This window comes from Arachis ipaensis, chromosome B4 (genome assembly GCF_059453495.1).
Source record: "Arachis ipaensis isolate K30076 ecotype BB chromosome B4, ASM5945349v1, whole genome shotgun sequence".
Classification (NCBI taxonomy): domain Eukaryota; kingdom Viridiplantae; phylum Streptophyta; class Magnoliopsida; order Fabales; family Fabaceae; genus Arachis; species Arachis ipaensis.
The window spans coordinates 9,194,913-9,219,986 of NC_142439.1; the positions used below are offsets into that span (position 1 = coordinate 9,194,913).

Consider the following 25,074-nt stretch of genomic DNA (forward strand, 5'->3'; position numbering starts at 1 on the left):
TTAAAAAAATTTAATAAGAAAAAATCTCGGCGAACAGAGCTTTCACGGTGATTTCAGAGGCGGCAGAGTGGGGAAGAAGCAGCACAGCAAGGATAGGATGTTCATCGCACCCCCTTTTAACAATTCAGGCTTTCATTTACTCCGTTTGAATATCCGGTGTGCACAACTGATGGGAGTATATGATAAATTGGGTTTGAAAATTTACTAGTAAGCCATCACAAGTGTTTTTCTTAATCGAAAGTTAATGAGCTGTTATATGATAAATTGGGTTTGCAAATTGGGTGCAGGAACATAATCCCGTGCAAATTGGGTGCAAATTGTGAGTTACTGTAAGCCATCACTCTCTCTCACTTTCACTGCATTGAATTGCTATTCCTTTTGCTTTTTCTGCGTTGAGATGCATTTGGTTGAGAAATTGGAAATATTTGGCCTGTGAGTCTGTGACTCGGGTTTTAATAAACTGAAAATTGGAAATTGTAAAGAATATTCATAAACATCATTAGAGAAAAACCTAGGGAGAGAGTACGTCTGAGTATTCAAAAAAAAATATTGAAATTTGATTATTAAACTGTATTATCATTGTGATTGTTCTTCAGCCACTTATTCAATGTAGCTTTATATTGCTGATTAGGTTGTGGATGCAATTTAAATATCTATACATATATACTTTTACATGTAAATATATAATTCCTTTTAATACATTAGCCTCAACAGAAAAAATAATTAATTGCTTTCTTTTACTATAAACTGCAATCAAAAGCCAAAGAACCAGCAGTATAATTGTTGACCTGTTTTTAAGGACTGTTTGCTGTGATATTCGTTTTCAATCTCTTGGATATGAGTCTTTCATCTAATATTACTGTGTAAGGCTTTGAACTGTCGTATAGATAGTGAAAATTGTTGTATTCCTTGAAACTGTGATTGAATCAGAGTAAAAAAGCTTTGTTTTTTGAGAATGTTGATGCAATCTATGTATGTTCTCCATGTATTTTAAATTTTCCATAATTGTTCTGTAGTGTTTGTTGAGGGTCCTTAAAAAGGAGAACTCAAAGTTATTAACTGCCTCTGCAGTGTTTCTTCCAGTTCACCCAATGATGGTTTCAGTTATTCAGACTAGGATGATGGAGGTAACATGTTTGTGAGAACTTTGTCCTTAACTTTTAAATGTTGAATGCTTTAGGGTTTATTTAAATATAGCATCCATGTCACCACCTTAATATTTAATATAAAGAAATTAATTGTTGGATTAGAATTAGTCTTCTTTAATTGTTTTTGTAGCAAAATCTGAATAAATATGATAAACTACATGAACTATATATGAATTATACGAGAACCAAAAAAGTTATTTAACATTTTTTGCATTTTGGTTAATATGAGGACGTTAAACTTTGATGCAATTTCTGTTCTTCCTGTAAGTTTGTGACTTCAAAAAATATATATTAAAAAGAGATTATAACATGAAGTTAAGAAAGAAAAAACCTCAAACAGCTCGACCTTTGTTTTTTTTTTTTTTTCCTTTATTCTCCATTGACCTGATTTTTATCAAGTCTACACTCTATAGATACTGAGATATATGTGTTTTCAGTTTTGTAATAGTGATAATGACTTTCTTGACCAAAAGCACATATGGTAGTATTCACTTCTAAAGTTCATACATTTTCTCAAACTATTCATCTAAAATCATGTTTTGAGATTCCTCTTTTAAAAATCATATCGTTGACTATAGATAAAGTACTATTAACATTGAGAATTTCTGATCTGTCCTCTAATAAAATGATATTGGATTATGGATAAAATTTAATTTGTGCATTTGATAGTTGTTTATTTATTCTTTTTGTTGTTGGATAGCTTACAAGGGAGCCAGAAGCACCAGACAGGGCAGTGGCTCAATGGCATCTCTGGAAGAGTGTAGTGGCAGAATGGTGTGCCGCACTTGAAGAGAAGATTGGGGGATGTCGGCAATGGTGGAATATGCGACAAAAGAGAGGAGCACACAGATAAGCTTTTGGTGGTTTAAAGTCACTCCCTCAAAGCATCAGAATGAGTTTCCATCAGTGCCTCCTGTAAACTCAGCTTACTCTATCCAGTCAGATGCAGTTGAAAATGAATCATATCAAAGCTCCCCAAAGTACCCTAGCAGACAGGTATTATTCTATCATTTCATTTTTGGATTTTGATTATATTTTGTTATACTTTTTTCTATCCTCTTCGGTACTCTTAATATTTCTATTTATTTGGGTTTAATGCCTGTAGTCAGCAGCCCTTGTTCTTTAACATATATTATAGGGGAAATGCTAGTTGTACAATATTAATCAGCCTTTAATCAAATTTAAATAATATTTAATTATTTTTTTAGTGTAGCATGTTCCTATTTTGTAGATACATATCTATAATTAGATTTTAATTTAAATTTAAATTTTAAAATCCACCCACTTCATTGGTGGTTACGGTGACTTTGCTTTACTTTCGTAACTTCACGTAACAGATACAGATACAGTTTTTTAAATTTCTTATTCTATGGGACATTCACACATTTTAGTGAATCCCAAACCAAAAAGGACGCTGCTAGCTGAATTCTCCATCTCGTCTTCATTGGTGAAGACTATCACTACCTTCCAGCTGAAGCACTCTCTCATTTTGCATTGGTGAAAGGTATTATTATTTTTCACACATGTATTTATGTAATTTGTTAAGAAATATCATGTTCAATATTTTTAATTATATTTTAATTTAAACATAAAAATACTCTGCTGATTTAATTGGAACAAAGTTGATCTTATTTAATTTTATTAATAAAGTTGTTGCAAATAAAGTACTTTCTACGTAAGTAATTTGAGCAAAGAAGCAAAAAAAATCTAGAGTTTAAGAAAGAAGATGTAGTTAATATGATCATAAAAATTCTGTTGTTATTTATCAATTATAACACATATGATAGTATGATATTTTATTCAAAATATTTTTAAAACACATCCAAAATCAGGGTAACTTTAAATATTTAAATTTAAACATTAATAATACAATTAATCTTTTGATTTTTTATTCGATCAAATGAATATAATATTTATTATTTAAATTATTAGTTGAATTTTTTTCGATACTTATTAGTTTTCAAAATTATTATAATCAACAATTAATTTAAAATTGTGTTGTTATTTTTGGATTATAACACATCATAGATTTTTACGATTTTAGATGTGTTTTAAAATATTTTGTATATAATATCATACTATTAGATGCGTTATCATTGAAAAGTAACGAAAAAATCCAACCAATAATTTAAATAATAAATATTAGATGCATTTTATTGAATCAAAAATCAAAAGATTAATTGTATTATGTACGTTTTTATTTAAAAACTAGAATTTAATAATTTTGAAAACGTTTATATCTAAAAACTAGATTTTTATCATTTTAGATGTGTTTTAAGAATATTTTGTATATAATATCATACTATTAGATGTGTTATAATTGAAAAATAAAAACATAATTTTTTATGACTATACCAACTACATTTTCTCTTATAAACTCTAGATTACTTTTTGCTTCTTTACTCAAACTAATTAAGTACACGTCCTGAATCGTAATAATCTACGCTAATTACTTGTACAAGTTCTTATCTTTATTCTCATCCCAACAAATAGATGTAATTTTGAAAACGTTTATATCTAAAAACTATATTTTTATCATTTTAGATGTATTTTAAGAATATTTTGTATATAATATCATACTATTAGCACTACAAGAAAATAGAGTTATTTTAACATTTTATTTTTTAACACCATAATTAAATGTCAAAATTAATATATATTTTTGACAAATATCATAAATGTCAAATTTTCTATTTTTTTTATGAATAATTTGGCCGTAGAAAATTACTCATCAATTTTGACACTCATTTGTTTTCAATTTACTCCACTATTTTTCTTCTTCTTTGGCTCTGTTAATTTTGACATCACACTGCTCTCAGTTTAGGATTATACTACTCATTCTTTATTTTCAAAATCTCAAGTTATTCTTTAGTTTCAAGATCTCATCTCATTCTTTGTTAAAATTTTTTGTTGAGAATATTTTATAGTCAATAAGTGTCAAAATAAATAGTATTTTTAACAATTAATAAGTATCACAGAAAATATGTTCTCAAAATTTTCTAACAAATTATTTTTGACAGTCAATATTTATCAAAATAAGATTTAAATTTTTTTCACAATCACTTATATATTAAAAATACTATTTTTAACAAAACTTTTATTAACATATTTTCATAGTTAAAATAGTGTCAAAATTTATTTTTTTGGCAAATTTTAATTTTCTTTTACACATTATAACCCTAAAAAATAATCTATATTGTTGTAGTGTAGATGTGTTATAATTGAAAAATAAAAACACAATTTTTTATGACTATACCAACTACATCTTCTCTTATAAACTCTAGATTACTTTTTGCTTCTTTACTCAAACTAATTAAGTACACATCCTTAATCGTAATAATTCACGCTAATTACTTGTACAAGTTCTTATCTTTATTCTCATCCTAACAAATAGATGTATTTCTTTTAATTTCAGTGTAACCAGTCCATGCAACCAACCCAGCAAGCTAATTGACTATGAAAGCTATGCAACAAAAATAATATCTTTCGATCATTAAGACACTACTAAATAGAACTTAATCATAATTTCCTTGCACCAGTCAGAGTTAATCCATTCTAAAAAGTAAAAAACCTTTAGAATTTTAAAAGTTAAATTTTAAATTTTGAGTAATTTAAATTTTAGATGTGTATTTAAATTATAAAATATTATTATATTAAATATATTAAATTTAAAACAGAAATTTAAGATTTAAATTTTAAATGTTAGTTTGATTTAATTTGAATTTTAAATATAAATTTAATTCTTAAAGACACTAAATCTATTTATAATTTTTAGATGTATTAGTTTTATTTTTTTTGAATTACTGTAATAAAAGGCTAAAAATTGTACCATATTTAAAGGATACCTAGTTGAACCGATATTATAGAGAAGAAAGAATAAACATTAGTATGTTATATCCATTTCATTTTAACTAATTGGATCCAAGACTAAAATAACACAGCTTTATGGATTTGCACCCACCATCACATTGTTAGAAATTCTTCTTTTGGTATGTCAATCCTCTCATCACTAACACTTCACATATGCCAATATAAATTTTTTCAAAAGATGTTTTGAGTTCTTTATTTATTAGCTGGAATAAAAAGGATTTGTTTTTGAAAATTCTGTAAGAGATAATTTTGGATTAATGAAGATCATCAAGTTATGCAAAAAATAATTCTGTAAGAGAATTTTTTGCTGAAATGTGAACATGAGTCGTGGGGTTGTGCATGTCTTTGGTTTAAGGGAGGCTTACCCTTCAAAAGCAGTGCGAACTGAGTTACTTTGAGCATACTTTCGAATACTGGTAAATGGTAACTAAGAGCTTTGTCCCTCTCTTTTGCTTCTATAAGAAAAAATTAAAGAGAGAAAAAAAAAACAAAGAAGGCTCTATTTTGTGCATACTTTCAGGTAAAATGTTTTTGTTAAAGCTGTTCATCTTGGATTGTTTCTGATGTTACATCATTAATGCTATTAACTATGTTTATATTATATGGATTAATGCTGTGGATTACAAATTTTTTGAGTGTCAAATTTTTTTATTTTCAATAGAGATTTGAGAAATTACATGTGTATTTATAAACTACTCTATGAACTCAAAACAATTTGATTTGAGTTTCAAAATTTTTTAAAATTATATGACATAGAGAAAAGAAAGGATAAAAACATTTGGATGTTATATCCATTTTGTTTTGAATATGCCCCATCATCACAGCTAGCAATTCTTAATTGATCAGTTGGGTTTTAATTAACTGGATCCTACACTAAAATATATTTATCCTGTGCTCTTTATTATGAAGTTCGAATATATCTTTTGTTTTGAGTTAACAAACTAAGACTAAATTCTAATTTATTTTGTGTTTTGCTCTAATAAAAAAAATGTAAGTTTAAATTTATATTTCAGTAATAAGCTTCGATGGAGAGTTTGGTTCAATGCATATTCATTAAATACTTCCCCAGACAAATGGCAGAAAAATGTGTTACATGCATATCATTCTGGACTTACTTTCAAGTGCTAACACCAACAAATGGGAGAGATTAGAAAATGCTTGCGTATGTTTTTTTTTTTCAAAAATAAAATAAATTGAGCCCTTATATTGAATTCAACCACTATGAGGTCGTGAATATTATATGCATCACTTTTGTATATGCTTTTCTTTTTAATATTTAAAGTGATAATCTATTATGGTGCTTGGTAATTTTGCAGGGAGTTTTCATATTTTTGTAATTAGAGGACTTGCGAGAGATAGTGAAATCCAAGAGGGTAGTGTTCTGGAAGCTAAAGTTGAGATGTTCAAGAAGTTTTTAGAGACAAGTGAGTAATTTGTATATTTATCCAAAAGTTTTATTTGTTTTGGACATTGATTTTATATGTTATTTTGAACTTTGCGTTTTGCCTTTATGTTAAAAGCTTTTTATCTTGATCATTGTTTAGGGAATCTATTTTGTTTTTTTATTGGTGCCTTTTATATTAACCAGGTGGACCTTTCATAAGTTCCCTATTCTATTTTAATTAATTTTCAATATTTTTATGTGTATTTATTATTTGTTACCATTTTGGATTTTTATGTTCTCCTCCATTATGGGGCTGGCAATGTTCAAAGTGTTAGAAATGCTATAGTTTAAATATTAATTCTTTTATGATGTTCTTAGTATGCTTTTGATAACTTCTGCTAAGCCAACTTGATAGAGAATGTGAATTCCTAGACACAGAAGAGCATAATGAATGACAATCTTCTAAGTGATCTTCAAAAAATGAGTTGCGATCCAGTATCGAATTTGTTTTTCCTTTCATACGAATTTATTAGATCATTGTGAAATATTCTTATTTCTTTTCATATGGTGAATCCCACCCCATTGGATATTTTGCATTCGAGTAAAGTGTTGTTTTTGTCCCCAACGTTTGAGGTAAATCCTAAAATTGTTCCTAACGTTTAATTCGTCATATTTTTGTCCCCAACGTTCCTAAATTGATTCAATGTTACCCCACCGTTAATTCCACTCACGGAACAGTAACGGAGATGCCTACGTGGACGCGAGACGTTAGTAACCCCAAACGTGTGTATTGACTGGGGGTTCACTTCGCGCGTAATGTTTTCTTTGACCATACGAAACGCTTGCAGTTTAAGGGAAACAAAACACTTCACATTCCACCCACACCTCCTGAACCCTATTGATTATTGCTCCTCTGTTCTTCGCGGTCGAGTAGAAAGGAAGAAGACGGATTGAAGCGAGTTGGTGGTTGGGTGCTACCTACACACGAGAGCTTTGCCTCGTCTTGGTGGTTCTGAAAACTTCGAAACGGCACAGAGCGAAAAGGTATGTGCAATGTATGTTTGAAATTCGTTTGGCCAGAATAGTTCATGCAAGTAAAAATGTTAATGCATAGGGTTTCTGAGATTGCAATGTTATTGCTCTTAGGGTTTGGGGTTGTTGATGTAAGTAGAGTCTTTTGAACCTGTGTTTCTGCACATTGATTACCGTTGTTTTATGGTTTGTGTAATAGGAACAGAAGCGGAAGAGATGAGTCATTTTAGTGTTAAAATTTATCACCAGGGGATGTTTCGGCTTCAAGGAGGTACTGTTAGGTATTTGGGTGGGGAGACGTCCATTGTAGACTACTGTGATGAGGATGAATGGAGTTTGATTGAGGTGTATGAAATAGTGAGTAGACAGGGGTATTTGAAGAAGGATATTGCTGCGATGTGGTATAAAGCTGCGAATGCTGGGTTAGAGGACGGATTGACCATGCTTAAAACCGACAAAGATGCAATGGATATGGCAAGAATTGGGGTAAAGGATGACATGGTTGAGGTTTATGTTGTGCACAAGACAAGTGAAGTGGGAGAAGTTGTGCAACCTGGGCAACTTACTGCTCCTGCTGAAGAAGGTGATCAAGCTGGGCCTGGCCCAATTGTTGTGTATGATGGCCCTGGTGTTGGGTCAAAGGCAGCTACTGATGGGCCTATTGATAGGCCTAATGATGGGCCTACTGAAGTGGAAGAGGTTGGGTCTATGAGTGAGGGATCATGTGAGGTTGTAAAGAGTGATGATGCTGTTGAAGAAGAGGAGGAGGAGGGGAGTGAGACATCTGAAGATGATGACTATGACCCAGGGGGAGTGAAAGCTCATAGACTTCTGATTCGATTGCTGGGAATGCATCAACTCACAGCCTTGGTAGTCTTGATTTTGGTGACAGTGATGATGAGAGGGAGGGAGCTGAAGGCTTAGTTGATGTGAACATCACAGAAGAGGGGAAAAAGAATGTACACCCAATCAGTCTCATGGTCAATCATCACAACCAGCTGCACGAAATCTTGGCAAGGAAAAAGTTGTAGGGGGTTTTGGTGATGAGGATACAGGTTATAACAGTGAGGAGTTCCTGGATACTCCATTTAGTGATGATGAGGATGGCACGGGAAAGAGGTATCCTATACACAGAACTCAGTTCGAGGATGTGTTGCCTCCAACTTATAGAAAACCCATTGGGAGGCCAAAGAAGAAGAGAGCACGAGGTGCTGATGAGCAGGCTACTAGGACTGGACTATCTCGTGAAGGGCAACAGCAAAAGTGTTCTTACTGTTTGTGCTCTGGCCATAACAGAAGGAGTTGTCCAAAGAAGCGCAAAGTCACACCGAACCCAACTGTAACAAATTTTAGTTATGTGTTTATTCTGTTTCTTACTTGTATCTTTGGTTATTTATTCTGTTTCTATTTTGTGGCCAGGTTAACAATGTTGCTACTTCTACTTCAAAGGGGAGAAAAAGGCAAGGAGTCAGAAAAAGTTCCAGACTATCTGCCAAGACAGATTTTGGTAAGGCTGCTGATAGTGGAAGTAGGAAGCAAAGGGGTAGCAACAACAAACCACCCTCACACCCAAAGAGGAAGCCAGCTGTGAGCTCCCAACAATCACAAGCTGCTTCGAAAAGGGCCAAAGTGAATCATTCCCAGACTGCTTCTGCACCAGCCCCAACAACTCCAAGGGTACTGCCAAGCCCAGTGAAGAGGGTCACCCAGTCTCAGCTCAGGTTCATGGCCAGGACACCACCAAGAGCATGGAAGAAAGTGGAATGACTTTGTTTCATTTGTTACAACTTTTGTATTTTGCCTTTTGTATCAGCCTAAGAACTATGGTTCTCGATTTCAGTATTTTCAATTTGTTTTTGTAACTGCTACTATGAAAAAACTGTTTAGCATCTATGTTCACTTATATTTCCAGTTCTAAGACATCTACTTAGGAATGTATGTATCTTAAGTTGCTGACTATTGCCTATCTATGCCATATGATTGATTTTAATGCTTTATGTTTGCTCTATTTCACTGTTTCATTTAATCATTTCTGCTGATAGTTACCTCCCTATTTGTACCATGAGAATGTAAACTGAACACATTAAAGTGGATAACAACTAATTTTCATTCAACTTCGTTCAATCAACAGGTTACATTACACACCAAATTACAGACAACACATTGCCAACACATTACACTAGCCACTATGTTCTACAGCCTTATTGCAAAAAGAACCTCCCATTTCTTGTTGATGAAAAATTTTCACACAGCAAAATTATAGCACATGTCCATCCAACCAGACCAACTGCTACTGCCATTCTCAACATCCTCTCAACTGTTATCACTTTACCCTTCAAGCATATGATTCTTCTTTTCAATCGAGGAACTTGTGGCTCTTGCTCCGACTCTGCCCACACAAAGTACCCACACTCTTCTCCAATCTAGGCAAAACCCAAAAGAAAATCCCAATCAGAAAACCAAATAACAGCCATACCCAGATGCAAAGTTTTCTACTTACCCCATAATTAACACAGCCCCAAAACCTCCGTCCCGGATTTTCTGCCGTTGACGACGTCGCAAGCACTAGCCTCTCCCCACAGTAACAAGTTGTTCTCCGTCGACGACCTTGGCTGCTATTTCGACCTGAAGCAAAGCTATTACTCGGTGCCTGGGAACCCTGGGAAGCCATGGACTCAGCAATCAACTTCAACAGAGACGGCGATGGTGAGAAGGAGAAGCTACAGGAGGCGCACGATGAAATTAGGGTTTCAACATCCTTTTAAATTAAATTTTCAATTTTTTTTCCCAAATTTTCAGTAACGGTCACCAGGGACAAAGTTTGCCAGAGTGGACAAAGGGGTCTACGTAGGCATCTCCGTTAATGTTCCGTGAGTGGAATTAACGGTGGGGTAACATTGCATCAATTTTGGAACATTGGGGACAAAAATAGGACGAATGAAACGTTAGGGACAATTATAGGACTTACCCAAAACGTTGGGGATAAAAACAACACTTTACTCTTTTGCATTCCAATAAGTTTTTACAAATGGTAGTTGATTTGTTTAAAATCCTACGAGAAAGTATGCTCAAATGCTGAAAGATATTAACATAAACTTTCACTAATTCACAAGATAATTGTCACAGAAATCTTTGTCTACTAATTTATGTTAAGCATTATATTCTCATGCATACTTTAAATCACTGGTTTTTCCAACAATGCTGAAATGTACCATTCATTCTTCTGAATCCCATCATGATCAATCTTCCTACCAGCGTGCCATCTAAGTCTGTTGAACCCAACTCTATCAAACATTAGCAAATAAGTTCTATTAACCTGTGATCCAAAGCAGAAGAAATGTTCAAGCCAGAAAATTCCCCCAGGCCTCAACATCTTATACACATCATATAGCAAAAACTCAAGCATAGTCTCTGGCAACCAATTCCCTATGAATTCCATGGCATGAACAATATCAAGTGTGTTCTCAAAGAACGGAAGCCTCTGATGCTGAGATGAATTGGAATCAATCCCCTTGATGCAATGAAGTGGCTGAATGGACCGTCCAAATCCAGTGTGCTTGTGATGATTGTCACATTCCTTTCTTTCATCCTTGCAGCAAATGTCCCTGTTCCGCCACCAATGTCAAGTCCCATACTGATTGTGCTGCCGGATCTTTTTGTTCCAAGAACTCGGTCTATCCCAAAATCAAGTCCACCATCATCAAAGATCCACCTACCCTTTTCCCTTCCTTGCAGATCAAAGCAATCTTTACAGTTCCTTTTATTGTTCTTCCTCTCAATGAGGCACTTGTGGCTCTTACAAGTATAAGGATCCCAAACAATGTTGCTATCGGGTGGAATTTTCCGAAGAGTATCTTGCAAATCTTGATATGGCTCAACAAAACCTTTTGGAGACTTGGGATGGCACCTTCTTTTTGGGAGTGGCTCACACCCTTTTGACACAAGCATTTGTGCAAACACCTCATCTGCAAGGCATTCACCTCCTATGTCATATGACATGTATTGGTTCAACTCATCTTGGAACCTCAAACACACCGCACCAATTGGAGAATGAATCTCATCTGATCCTATCCATTGTGAGTATCCGGAAGGGAGTTTGAGAGGCAAGTGCAAGATTAAGCTCTTCATTTGAAGAACTTTCACCATTGTTGTTTCTAGAATATTGCTTGTCTTCTTGGCGCATTGTAAGATCAATGAGCAATGCTTGGACAAGAAGGTTAGTTGAGTTGAGCCTATGATGAAGGTCAGACAAAAGTGAATGGCTAGCAGCAAGTTGAGATTTTGTGGTGTTGAGTTCTTGCAAGATTGAGTTAAAGTTATTATTATGATGAGGAGGATGATGATACAAAGAGCTAAATGAGCCAGTAACAATGTATATGGTGACAAGGTTTGTGACTATTACTAGCACAAGGGGATTCAACTTGTGTTTTAAGGTGTGACTATAACTATGTCCATGTTGATAATCATAACCTTGAAGCTTTTTTGAATACTCTGCTTGCTCTTGAGCTTCAATTCTCATTTCTTTCTTCCCTCAAAAGGCTTAGAAACGATGGGGAAGAATTGCAAAGACAAAAATAAAATTATCAACATGGAACTAATGATGCTTCACAAATATATATTGGTTTTTTATTGGCCAATAAATTATTGTATGTTAATGAGAATTGATTTAAGATGAGCGCTACGGGCCAACAAATTTTATGATTTATAGCCATCAATAGAGTTTTTAATGGTGTGAGATTTCATCTAATAGTAAAGAATTACTTATTTTTCTTTTGTCGGCTAAATGTTGGCCAGATTTTGATAAAAGTAATGATCTCCTAAATTTTCTCTTGATTTAATTGTATTTTAATAGATATACAATAAGATAGTTTCATTCCAAATGTATCAATCATGTTTGGCATATGTTTATTAGTTTATTTAGCAAAATATTTGTGAAATAACATACATAGGCCGATATGGACGGGTCAACAAAGAGTGATCGTAATAATAATTTAAGTACCTCGTTAGTTGTCCTTGTTTTACAAATAAAATTCTCTGAGAATTGGGTTATTGACTTTCTTGTTATTTTAGCATTATATACGGATCTCATCTACCAATGCACCTTTCTTGTTGGATTTTCACGTCAACCCCTAATTAAATAACAAGTCTATATTTGTTAACAGTAATTGAGTTCCACGAGAAATTTGACGAGTTTATCATAAACTGAAATTTGGATCTTATCACATTAACCCAGCTATTTCTCACAAACTTATTGAAGGTCAATCTGTTCTCCCATGACACGCACTGATCCTCTTTCCACCATTTAGCCAATTCAAGAACTGTAGTAGTGACAGTAATATCTTCATACACACCCCCACCATCTTTTCCATTATAAATTAGGCCACTAATTAAAAGCCTTCAACACATGTTCTGGAGCTTGTAAACTCAAATCAGAACTCCTAGGACAGTACCTTTTCATCCCTCCATCTTTTAACAATATCCACACTTGACACCAAGATGATACCATTACATCTAAAGCACCCGAATAAGCATCAATAATGGACATAGCTTGGATAAAATCAACCAAGATACATGTTATATTACCAATCCCTTCTGTTCCCCATCAATAATGCAAGCTTGTTTTGATAACAAGTGTCAAAAAAGTAAATTAAGATTAATCTATTAGGCAATGTTAGAATATATACAATCATTATTTCTTCCAAGTTTTAACTTCTGTCATAATAAATAAAGCAATGGCTATTATTTCATCTTTAGGTAAAATCTAAATTAAATATAAATAATAATACTAATTTTGTGAGGGTATTCCCTGCAAGAAACCTTTAGCTATGAGGCTCTCCACTGCTTCTCGCACAGCATCTTCAACTGGGGTGAACACAAAACCCAAATCTATTAGTCTCTTTGCTGCATCTTTATATGGTGTCAAGCCAGGTTGAGTTTCTTCAGGGAACCTGCATTTGGCCCTTTTTTTCAGAGAACTAGAATTCTATGTATAATTTAGCAGACTACAAACACAAAAACAGAATTTGCATCGAAGATGAATAGGATGAAAACCAAAGTGAGATAATGTGACATAACAAGCTACCTGCCCCTCTAATTGTTGAAATCATAACATTGCTTTCATAGTCATAACTAATAAAGAAAAAGCATTTGAATGTGTCAATAATATCACCAGACACCTCACTATTCCTACACAATATATGCAAACATAAACCAAGCTTTTACCCTATATTCTACTTATAACAGGAAGATTGGAGTAAAAGGTTGGATCGAAGAGCCATGCTTCAATATTTTAAAACTCAAGCACAAGGATTCAAGGAAAGATAACTGAAATACTTCCTTCAAGGGACATGAAACTATGTACAAGGGAAGTGAAACTAACTACTGAAGGAATCCAAAAGGAAAAAACATGTGAGGGGAAAAAACATGGTGAATCACAATAGCAAAACAGAAAGGAGTTGCACAGTTTAAAAAGCAGAATTAACAAAACAAAAAGCAAAAGGTTTTAAACTCTTTTAGTCCATATACCATGAACCGAGAAGCATAGCCCCACCATCTAAAATCTACACTTCATACATTACTAGCAGTTAACTCTGCCTAGCTACATAGCCAGTCCCAAGCTCGGATAAAGGAAGAGGGTTGTGTTAGGCCCTTGATAGCCAAAATAAAAACTTTATCGAATTTTCATGACATGGACCAAATTCGTTAGCCATCGCCACCTAGTTGGCTAAGGCTTTATTGTTGTTTTTATTGTTGATACATAACTAGCAGTTCATAGACTAGTGCCACATTACTACATGGACATAGACATACTTCTACCAAACAGTTTAAGCGCCTTTGAGAGCCATAGTTCATGATACAGTATTAGATCATCTACCACTAAAAAGTCTAAACTTGGATGCATTTTATAAATAGTAATATGAACAAAAACTGCAGAACATAAGAGAATAATGAGAATTAAGAAACAAACCTGTAGATAGGAAAATCAGGGTACAACTCAGAGAGAATCTTTGCAAAGCTAGAGAACTGGTAGATACCATTGGTACACAAGTATCTAGCAGCAGCAGAAGGAGTCTCATAGATCAAAACCTGAGCCCTAGCAACGTCCCTCACGTGCACTGCACCCAACCAGTAATGCTCCTGCGTGTCCCTCGACCCCGTCATCAGCCTCTGCAGGACCGCCGAGCTTGCATTCAGCTCCTTCTGCAGCAGTTCCCCAAGACACGTCGACGGAAGCACTGCCACCACGTCAGCGCCGCCGTTCTTTTCCATGAACTCCCACGCCGCCTTCTCCGCCGCTGTCTTCGACACTGGGTACCACTTCCCCCTCTTCTTGCAGAATTCAACGTCCGTCCAGGAATCCTCGTCGAAAGGTTTGTTTGGAGGCCAATTAGGGTTCGGAACCATGGCGGATATTGAGGACGTGAGGACAACGCGCCGCGCATTTGTTCGCTTCGCGGCCTCGAGGACGTTTAGGGTTCCTTGGACGGCAGGCCTGAGGAGGGAATTCTCCGGGTCTGCGGGGTCGTCGAGAGTGCAGGGGGAGGCGACGTGGAAGACGCCGGAGCAGCCGGAGATTGCGGCGGATATGGAGGCGGCGTCGAGGATGTCGGCGGGGAAGATTTTGATGCGGGAATGGGCATCAGGGTGGAGGGTGAGGAGGTGGGAGTAATCGGAGCCGGGGAAGACGGTGGCGTGGACGGTGTAGCGTGGGTGGTGGTGGAGGAGGGTGTGGACTAGCCAGGAACCGATGAAGCCGTTTGCACCGGTGACGCAGACGAGCTCGGAGTCAGTGGTGGTTTGGTGAGACGACATGTCGTTTTGGAAGTGGTTCTTGTTGAGTGGATTTGGATGTCGTTTTGCAATTTGTAGTTTCAAGTGAAGAAGTGCTACTGCTGAAGACTCAAGACTGAAGTGGGAACTGATGTGGTTGGAAGTGTTGAAGTGAAGGATGATCTGATGCCACTAAGCTTGCGCGGGTTTTTCTAACTCTTATTAATTGTTTTTTAAATAATACAGGATCAGAGGTAGCAGCCAATTATTGGGTTAGAATTAAAGGTTTGTTTGAGTAAGTTTTTAAGAAAAGATTTTTTTTAGTTATTTTTTTTAAATTTTATAAAAAAGTAAAAGTAATTTTATGTTTGAATATCTTATTTAAAAAGATTTTTTAATTTATTAATTATGTTTGGATATAATAATATAAAAGTATTTTTTTATTTATTTATTATATACAAAATATCTTTTTCTAAAGAAAAAAATCTTTTAAAAAAAATATAAATTACATTTTTTTAAAAAAATGTTTTTTTTATTTTTCTAGTTTTTACTTTTACTATTAGAAATTTACCAAACACACTAAAAAATAAAAAAGAAAATTTTCATTGAAAAAAAAAATTTTTATCAAAATAATGGCGCCTAAACAAGCACGCTTTTACTTTTCAAAAGTAGCTTATAAAAACTAAATTGTAGCATTTATATTTAGTAAATCAAATTAAAAATTGCTTTTAATAAATACAAGCAACAATAATTGTATTTGGTAAAATAGCTTTTAAAATTTAAAAATACTATAATAGACATAAATGCAAGTATTAAATTTAAAAATTAGTTAATATATGAAGTTATATACTTATATTAGACTTTTAAATTTTAAAAAACACAAGCCAATTTTAAAAAACTCTATCTTAGGTATTTTCAAAAGTGGAAAAAGCTAGTGCACTCCAAATAAAGTAGAGAGTGCAGCACTCTTTAAAAGTTAACCTACTATCAAAAGTTATCAGGTAAATTAAAGTTATTTATTATTATTATTTCTTTTATTATGAACTGAATAAACAAATTGACACTGTTTACACCACAAAAGTACTCAAGAAAACTTTATCGAATTCTTCTGTTACTTATTATTGTCGATGCGATGTCTTCAAACATCTTCACTGTTTTGTTTGCTGGCTGTGCTTCCATTAACCTCTGCCATGAATGACTTTCAAAGTCTGAAAAATCGCTGCCATAGAAGAGGAAGAAGCCTGTCTGTCGTCGCTACTGGTTGGCTAACTCCAAATACAAAACCGATTCTGTAGAAGAATTCCTGTCTCCATGAAGGCACCATAATTCTCAAATGATGACGCAATCAAAGCACAAAATACATAAAATACATGGCAGTTATAACAAGTCTATTATCTTTTATTTCAAATTAACCAATGAGTAATAGCTCAAATGGCATAGACTTCCCATACTCAATTAAGAGGTTGCGGGTTTGAGTCTCCTATCTTTCCAAATTTTTCCCAATGAGTAATAGCTCAAATGACATAGACTCCCCATACTCAATTAAGAGGTTGCGGGTTCGAGTCTCCTATCTTTCCAAATTTTTTGCCAATGAGTTATAGCTCAAATGGCATAAACTTCCCATACTCAATTAAGAGGTCGCGGGTTCGAGTAATAGAATGAAAAATTAAAATACAATTATATTTAAACAATTATTTGTATTACTTTTTTATTAATTTATTCAAAAAATAATTAAACTTTAAAGCTAATTGGTATAAAATATTACAGATATAAAACTAAGAGAAATTTTTATTTGTATAAGAATGAGCCTAATAAATAATTATTCTATTTAATATATAATTAAGAGTATTTCTTTTTTTGCCAATGAGCTATAATTCAAATAACATAATCTTCTCATACTCACCTAAAAGGTCGCGAATTTGAGTCTTCCTATTCTTGGTGAAAAAAAAAAAAGAGTACTTCTTTCTCTTATTAACTTATATAATATTTATTAAATAGTCGCAGTTAAGTAAAATTTTTTTATCATAGTATTTAAACAAAAAAAAAATTATTTTAAGAAAAATTAATAATATATTTTTAATACAAAATAATAAATTTTAAATATTCTTTTAAATAATATATATTAACTAAAATAATATAATTATTTCAAATAATATATTCTAAATATAGTAAAGTAACATATTTTAATAAAAAAATTGTTAATAAAAAATTATATAAATATTTTTTTATATAAATTTTTGTTTCGCACAAAATAAAATTATTATATGTTTGTTTGCTTCTTACATTGTATATATATTTTTTAAATAAATTTATATAATACAAAATCTTTTATTATAATTTTATTTCTCATAAAATAAAATTATATATATATATATATATATTAATTAAATTTATATAACACAAACTTTTTTATTATTCTGTTTATATTTAATATTATAATTTTATTTTACAAAAAATAAAATTTATTTAAATTTTAATATTATATACATAATATATATTTAATATTATTTTTTTTAAGATTCTAATATATCTTTTTTTTAAAATTTAGTACGTGGATTTTCAATTTATTTTTCATGTATTATTTATTTTAATTCTAAAGCCCATTAATTTTTTTTTTGTACAGATATGTTGCTTTTAATATTTATATACTATTTTTTTTATTTTGGACTTCAGCCTTAATATCTGAATCTTATAAAAAAATCTTTAATTTATAAAAAAAATGGTTAACCTGATTAACTGGTTACCTTTTTAAATCCAGACCATTCAAATAAAATATAATAAATGAAGAATTAATAAGGTGTGCAACACTCCATACTTGGCAATGAGTGTTTAAGGATGAGCCTTCAAGAGTAGTCCCATCTTTTAAAAGCCGCAAGTATAAGCAAATGATCTTTTTTATTTACCAAAGGAGCTTGAGCTTTTAAAAAGTATAAGCACCTCTTCGAAAAGCTTTACCAAACCAAGCCTTAGTTAGGTAAAATTTTTACTTTTTAAGAGTAGCTTATAAAAATTAATTTTTAAAAAATAATTTTTTAAAAGTTATAACATTTATGTTTGGTAAATCAAATTAAAAATGTTTTTTAATAAATACAAGCAACAACAATTACATTTGGTAAAATAACTTTTAAAATTTAAAAATATTATAATAGACATAAATGCAAGCATTAAATTTAAAAATTAGTTAACATGTGAAGTTATATTAGACTTTTAAATTTTGAAAAGTACAAGCCAACTTTAAAAAGCTCTATTTTAGGTGCTTTCAAAAGTATCCTAGCACCGGATTCGATGGTCCTAAAACGTTTGGACCATTAAATGATCTCATAACAAAACATGTTTTTTAAGTTTTATTAATAACACTTAAATAGTCCTTATTTAATTTTAATTATAAATTAGTCCTTTATATATTATTTAATTGTAAAATCTATTTTTTATTTTATAAATTATTATTTTATTATTTATCTATCATGTTTATTGAGAATAAAAACTTAAAACAATAACAAATTAGATATTCCATTAATCATAATAAATATTTTGCAATCTTAATCAATCATAATTTTATCATTAATCCAGTTACATACATATTGGGTTGGAAAAATTGTGTTTGTTAGAAATTCAATCGGTTGGATGCACAAATCAATCGATTGAAATTCAGGCTTTCCAAACTTCAATCGATTAGAATTGATACAATCGATTGAATTTTGCAAGGCATGTGGGATTTTTCTTATTCAATCGATTGGTTTCGATTGAAATCATAAAAACAATATGGGTTTAGTTAATTCAATCGATTGGTTCTATTATTCCCTCAGTAAATTCATTTCCAAAATCTTGTTCGGATTCATATTGTTCATCCATCATATCTTAGTCACATACTAGTTCTTCTTGTGTATGTAAATATACCTGACATCTTAAAAATTTACCAATGAAAAAAATTTTCAGTACACTACGTCCTATAACACAAATCATTTTTACTTTTGTATAAGATCTTTTAAAAAAATATCATTTTTCAAAACCCTGCACTCTATATTTTTTATAGGATTCGCCTGACCCCGAACTCTATAATTTTTATAGAGTTCGCCAAACCCCAGCGAACTTCACTCGAATTTTTTTCAAAACTAACGAAACTCAAATTTATTTTTAAGCCATTATCATCGTCTATAAAAGTATATAGGAGTACACAAAAATACACAGATATGACTTTTTCAACATTAATGGCAACCATGATCATCGTCTCCAGAAATACACAAGGGAATAAGTCATATTTAACAAGAATTTTTTTTATTATTAATTAAAAAAAACTATTATGTTTAAAAAACGGTAAGTCCAAGCAGGGGCGGAGTTAGAAATATTTTTGGGAGGGGCGAACAAAAAAAATATAAGTTAAGAAGAGAGAAAAATTAAAAATTAAATAGAGGCTAAACTAAAAAATTAGAGGCTTGGGAGGGGCCATTGTCCCCCTTTCCACTAACGTGGCTCCGCCACTGAGTCCAAGCACATGATCTTTTTGATTTACTAAATAGGAATTTGAGCTTTTAAAAGGTATAAACATCTCTTCAAAAAATTTTACTAAACTAAGTCTTAATATTGAGTTTGATTCTAATCCAGTTTAAATATAGGATTTGAAAAACAATTACTTTTGTTGATAAGATCTTTATATAAAATTCTTTTGCATGCATAAAAATTAAATTTATAAAATAATGATTTATTTTTAAATTTCACATACATTAATAAATTAATCATACTATGTATATATAAAAAATTAATTATTAAATTAATTATTAATATAAAATATTTATTAAAATAAAAAATATATATTAAAAATAAATTAAAAAATACATATATTTATACATAAATATATAATAATTAATTTTTTAATGTGCACATAAATTCTTTATTACTAAATAGTAAATAAAAATATTATGCACATACAAAAAAGTAAGTATTATATATTTATATATAAATACATGTGTTATTTATCTTAATTATATATATTTTTTATGTACATATAATATAATTAATTAATAAAAAATTAAACTTTATGCACTCATGTTAGTTAAAGATCATTTTGTTTAACAACAAATTGCTAGAATAATTATTCAAAAACAAATGCAGTTGAATAATTATGAAAAATAATTTACAGTATTAGCAGATTAAAAACATACGATTAAAAAAAATAAGTTAAAACTAATATTGAAATTGTGAAGAGTAGAAGTTTTATAATTATTTATAAACATGTATAATGATTAACGAATTTATACTTAAAATGATTTTTAAAATTAGATCTTTGATTTAATTTGACTTCCCAAATTTTCAATTGATCTAAATTACATTTTAAAATTTTGAGATATGACTCAAATTGATCTTTCTGTCATTTTTATCACGGAATAAATGACGTCACAATTTTAGTTGACAAAGGAGCGATATCAATGATTGAAGTTTATGCAGAGAGTGTTGTGCTTGATGGAGATTGCAGTAGCTGACCATCATCTTTCTTTGCATCCCCTAATCAAATCCCTAGTCTTAGGAGCTTTCTTTTTTTTTTTTTTTTGAAACAAGGGAGCTCAACACACTATATACAGTGGAGCAAACAGAATTAAAACAAAACAAAGAAATAAAACAATCAAAAACACAAGACAATCCCCAAGTCATCACCGGCATCGCCATCAACAACAAAAGGGATCCACACCTTTCCACTCGTTACAGCTAAGCGAGGTCATGTTGATAATTTCTTGTACGCCTTTGCTTTGATTCTGAAAAAAGCCTTCTATTCCTTTCTAGCCAAAGGTTCCAAACTATTGCACAGAAGCACCTCAACCACTGTTTACGATCCTCTTTTTTACGCGGTTCTTCTGTCCAGCTCAGAAAATGATCCTTCATTGATCCCGGAAAAGACCATTGTCGGCCAAACGCAGCTATCCACGCACACCACACCTGCTAAGAAAACTCACAGCCCAGAAACAAGTGATGGACCATTTCCACATCATTATTGCATAGAACGCACCCAGTATCTTCTTGCCTAATAATCCCGAACCGACTTAGCCTATCCTTAGTATTCACCCTCCCTACCAAGGAAAACCATGTAAAAAAGCTCCACTCTTGGGGCACTACACCTTTCCAGATGGTCTTAGTGAAGTTGTAGCTGGATATATCCTCCGGTAGTAATTCCATCTGCAAAACTTTCACAAATGAGTTAGTCGAAAAAACTCCTTGCCTATCATATTTCCACACCACTCTATCCTCTCTGTTATTTAGGAGCTTCACAGGTCGCAAAGCCTCATGTAACTGATCCAGAAGGTCCAACTCCCACTGAAAAAGCTCTCTCCTCCATTGGAAATTCCAAATCCACTCTAACCCATCCCAAAACCCACAATCCCCTATAACCGATCATCCATAACTAATTAAATCTTTGCCACCAAATCCTCCCACTTAACCTCACACTTCTTCCCTCTCACAACCTCAACTCAAATCCCAATCTCTTTCTCTAAAAGCTTGTAGTTAAAAAATTGCTCCGTCGCTATCGGCTACCCTAAAATCAAAATTTTCTCACTCAGCGATTCCATCACCGAATTTCACCTGCATTGGCTTAAAAACATCGACATAGTTGAGTGCGACAGAATCTTCACCTGCAGTGCCTAATCGTAAACAATCTTCACTTGATTTTAAATGTGAAATCAGCTCATAATAATAAATAATTTAATAATGACATAAAAATAAAAAAATAAGGTACTACTGAACATACCTCATATCCATTTTTAAAAAAAATCAAATTATTTCAATTTAGATCGAATCTAATCTTCACTTCAACTCTTTTCAATGAACTCAAACAAAAAGAAAAAACATATCAAACAAAAAAAAAAGAAAAGCCAAAGTGAGAAAGAAGAAGAAGAGAATGGAGGAACCTTTCTTGACCGATGGTGTCCCAAATCTAGGCCTTGATAATTTTGGAATCAACGTTCAAGGTGTGACTAGTAAATTCGACGCTAATGGTGAACTTGGACTCAAGGTTGAACTCGTTCTTAGTGAACCATGAGAGGAGGTTGGATTTTCCAACACTGGAATCGTCGATTAGGACAACCTTGAAGAGGCAATTGTAGTTGTCGTCAGCTCTCTATAACCCACCATTGAAGAGAGAAGAAATAAGGAAGTAATACGGAACAGAACCCAAAATAAGTTGGAAAATCAAAGAAATGGACTCTTCTATTTCAATTTGATTCCTTATGCAACACTTAAGGGAACCATTTTACATCACCTGTTCACACCTAAATTTCTCAAGAAAAATTTTATTCATAAAAATTAAGGAAAAAATTGGCTACCAGGTTCTAGAAGTCTTTTATACCTCTTTTAAGTTTAAAACCCTAACTCATAAGTTCACTAAAATAAAATGCGCCAAATCATAACTAGGCCTAAAATAAACAAAACAAACTAAAATAAAATAAACATAAAATAAATACTAAGAAAGTGAGAGTCTTTAATGCATCTTGTAAATAGTAAGACGTTTGACTTTCCATAATCGTTAATCATTGTCTTGCCCAATTCTTGATGCATTTACTGAACAAATGATTTAGCCATATTTACAAAATCTTCTTTTATTCTCTTAGTTGTTGCTCTTATAATTGGACTAATTAGCATATGTCAGTTCTCAGTTTTTTCCACAGAGCTCGTATCGTTCCCTCCCTCCTGAAAAAAGATTCGTTCTCGAATCACCCCTAGAGTCTAACTTGAATTTTCTTTGAATAGTAAATCCCTTATAGAACAAGCAAACACACAAATTCTATTACCACGAAACAGAAAACCTTTATGTATATAAAATTTATTAAATGCACCAAGTTCACAAGAGGCATAAATAGGAGAAAAGTCAGAATAATTTACATACAACTCCTTTAAAAACTCAAATTCTAACAATTTAGAAGTAAGTGTAGTAATCAAAGCATACCTCCGAGATAAAGCATCAGCAACTACATTCTCTTTACCTTGTTTAAAGGCAATCACATATGAAAATGTCTCAATGAATTCCATCCATTTAGCATGTCTTTTATCAAATTTACTTTGTCCCTTTAAGTGCTTCAAAGATTCATGATCCGTGTGAATCACAAACTCCTTAGGTAAGAGGTAGTGTTGTCAAACCTCCAAAACTCCAACCAAAGCATATAATTCTTTGTCATAAGTTGAATATTTGCACCGAGCTAAATTCAATTTTTCACCGAAGAAGGCAATGACTCATTTTTTTTTTTTGCATCAAAACAGCACATATGCTAATTTCAGAAGTATCACATTCGATCTCAAAGGTTTTATCAAAGTTAGCTAGGTAAAACAAGAATAGGGGAAGAACACAAAAAATATTTTAGGGTATAAAATACAATTTCTTGTTCCTTTCCCATTTAAACCCAACATCTTTTTTGATAACTTCTGTGAGAGGCACAACAATGGTAGAAAAATTTTTCACAAATCTCTTATAAAACCCAGCTAACCCATAAAAAATTCTTACCTCAGAAGTTTCTTGGCGTTGGCCATTCACGAATAGCCTTCACATTTTTCTCATCAGCCTCAATTCCACTCGCACTCACAACAAAAACAAGAAATACAACTCGATCAATACAAAATGTGTATTTTTAAGACTGGCATATAATTTTTTTCAAAACACTTCCAAAATAGCTTAAACATGTGACAAGTGGTCATCCAAACAAGTGCTATAAATAAGAATGTCATCGAAATAAACAACAACAAATTTACCTAAAAATTCTCGCAAAATATGGTTCATTAGACGCATAAAAGTACTAGGTGCATTAGTTAGCCCAAAAGGCATTACTAACCACTCATATAACCCATGTTTTGTTTTAAATACCAAAAATTCTCGCAAAACATGGTTCATTAGACGTATAAAAGTACTAGGTGCATTAGTTAGCCCAAAAGGTATTACTAACCACTCATATTACCCATGTTTTGTTTTAAATGCAGTCTTCCATTCATCCCCTGGTTTCATTCTAATTTAGTGATACCCACTTTTCAAATCAATTTTAGTGAATATGCATGCACCATATAACTCATTAAGCATGTCATCTAACCTAGGGATAGGATAACAATACTTTACCGTAATCTTATTGACTGCACGACAATCCACACACATCCGTCAAGTACCATCCTTCTTTAGAACCAACAAAACTGGTATAGCACATGGGCTCATACTCTTCCTGATGTGACCTTTGGCTAATAACTCTTTCACTTGCCTTTTGAAGCTCCTTTGTCTCCTCAGAGTTACTCCCATAGGCTGGTCTATTAAGAATGATAGCATCAGAAACAAAATCAATTTGGTGCTCAATCTCTCGTAATGGAGGCAATCCACGTGTCACGTCAGTAGAAAAGACATCTACAAATTCCTACAATAAAAAGACAAAACTATTTGATAAATTTGGGTTAAGTTTAATGTGAGAGAATAAAGTATCACTAAATCAAACCATAATAAAAACTTTCTTGCCTATTAAAACACTCTTTAAATATCTCTTTTGCAAAGAAACACAATTTGCTCTCAATTTTCGCATTTTTCTTTGTATTTGCACTATGCTCATGACATGTACTATTTTCTTTCTTTTCACTCACCTTTGGGCCTTTTGCTATATTCTTTTCTCTCATAGCCTCTTTTCTCTAAGATTTTTCTGTGATTTCACATCCCATTTTTCTCTTGATATCCTGTTGAAACTTCAACTGGTCAAGGTAAACCTCCTTAGGTGATAATGAAGCAAAAGTGATCTTATAACCATTAAAATCAAAGGAGAACCGATTCGTGTAACCATTATGGAATGCTCGACGGTTGAACTGCCAAGGTCTCCCCAATAATAATAATAAATGACAAGCTTACATTGGCACCACATCACACAA

At 32.4% G+C, this 25,074-nt stretch overlaps 2 protein-coding genes, 1 long non-coding RNA gene and 1 pseudogene across 5 annotated transcripts; 2 read left to right on the plus strand and 2 right to left on the minus strand.

Annotated features, from left to right (window-relative positions):
• The first annotated feature begins 9 nt into the window (after positions 1–9).
• Positions 10–4,693, plus strand: LOC107638783 (uncharacterized). Of its 2 annotated transcripts, none has more exons than XR_015880661.1 (5): positions 10–207; positions 288–329; positions 1,072–1,127; positions 1,849–2,652; positions 4,564–4,693. It is a non-coding gene; the product is annotated as an uncharacterized LOC107638783 (long non-coding RNA). The 2 variants fall into 2 exon arrangements; XR_015880660.1 differs by lacking the exon at positions 4,564–4,693 and having other exon boundaries at positions 1,849–2,144; positions 2,540–2,969.
• Positions 4,694–4,821: 128 nt separating this feature from the next.
• LOC107638784 (uncharacterized) lies at positions 4,822–9,396 on the plus strand. 2 transcript variants are annotated; one of them, XM_088483209.1, is made up of 3 exons: positions 4,822–6,442; positions 7,634–8,773; positions 8,854–9,396. In XM_088483209.1, exons 1-2 carry the CDS (start codon positions 6,313–6,315, stop codon positions 8,356–8,358), a joined length of 855 nt encoding a protein of 284 aa, XP_088339335.1. In that variant the 5' UTR covers positions 4,822–6,312; the 3' UTR covers positions 8,359–8,773; positions 8,854–9,396. The 2 variants fall into 2 exon arrangements, with proteins under 2 accessions (XP_088339335.1, XP_088339336.1); XM_088483210.1 differs by lacking the exon at positions 4,822–6,442 and adding an exon at positions 6,729–7,446.
• Positions 9,397–10,492: 1,096 nt separating this feature from the next.
• On the minus strand, positions 10,493–11,987 carry LOC107635979 (putative methyltransferase At1g29790; annotated as a pseudogene).
• A 1,063-nt stretch (positions 11,988–13,050) lies between these two features.
• LOC107638782 (NAD(P)-binding Rossmann-fold superfamily protein) lies at positions 13,051–15,392 on the minus strand. Its single transcript, XM_016342171.3, has 2 exons — positions 14,402–15,392; positions 13,051–13,382 (listed from the first exon to the last, which is right to left on the minus strand). Exons 1-2 carry the CDS (start codon positions 15,244–15,246, stop codon positions 13,220–13,222), a joined length of 1,008 nt encoding a protein of 335 aa, XP_016197657.1. The 5' UTR covers positions 15,247–15,392; the 3' UTR covers positions 13,051–13,219.
• Between the last annotated feature and the right edge of the window lie 9,682 nt (positions 15,393–25,074).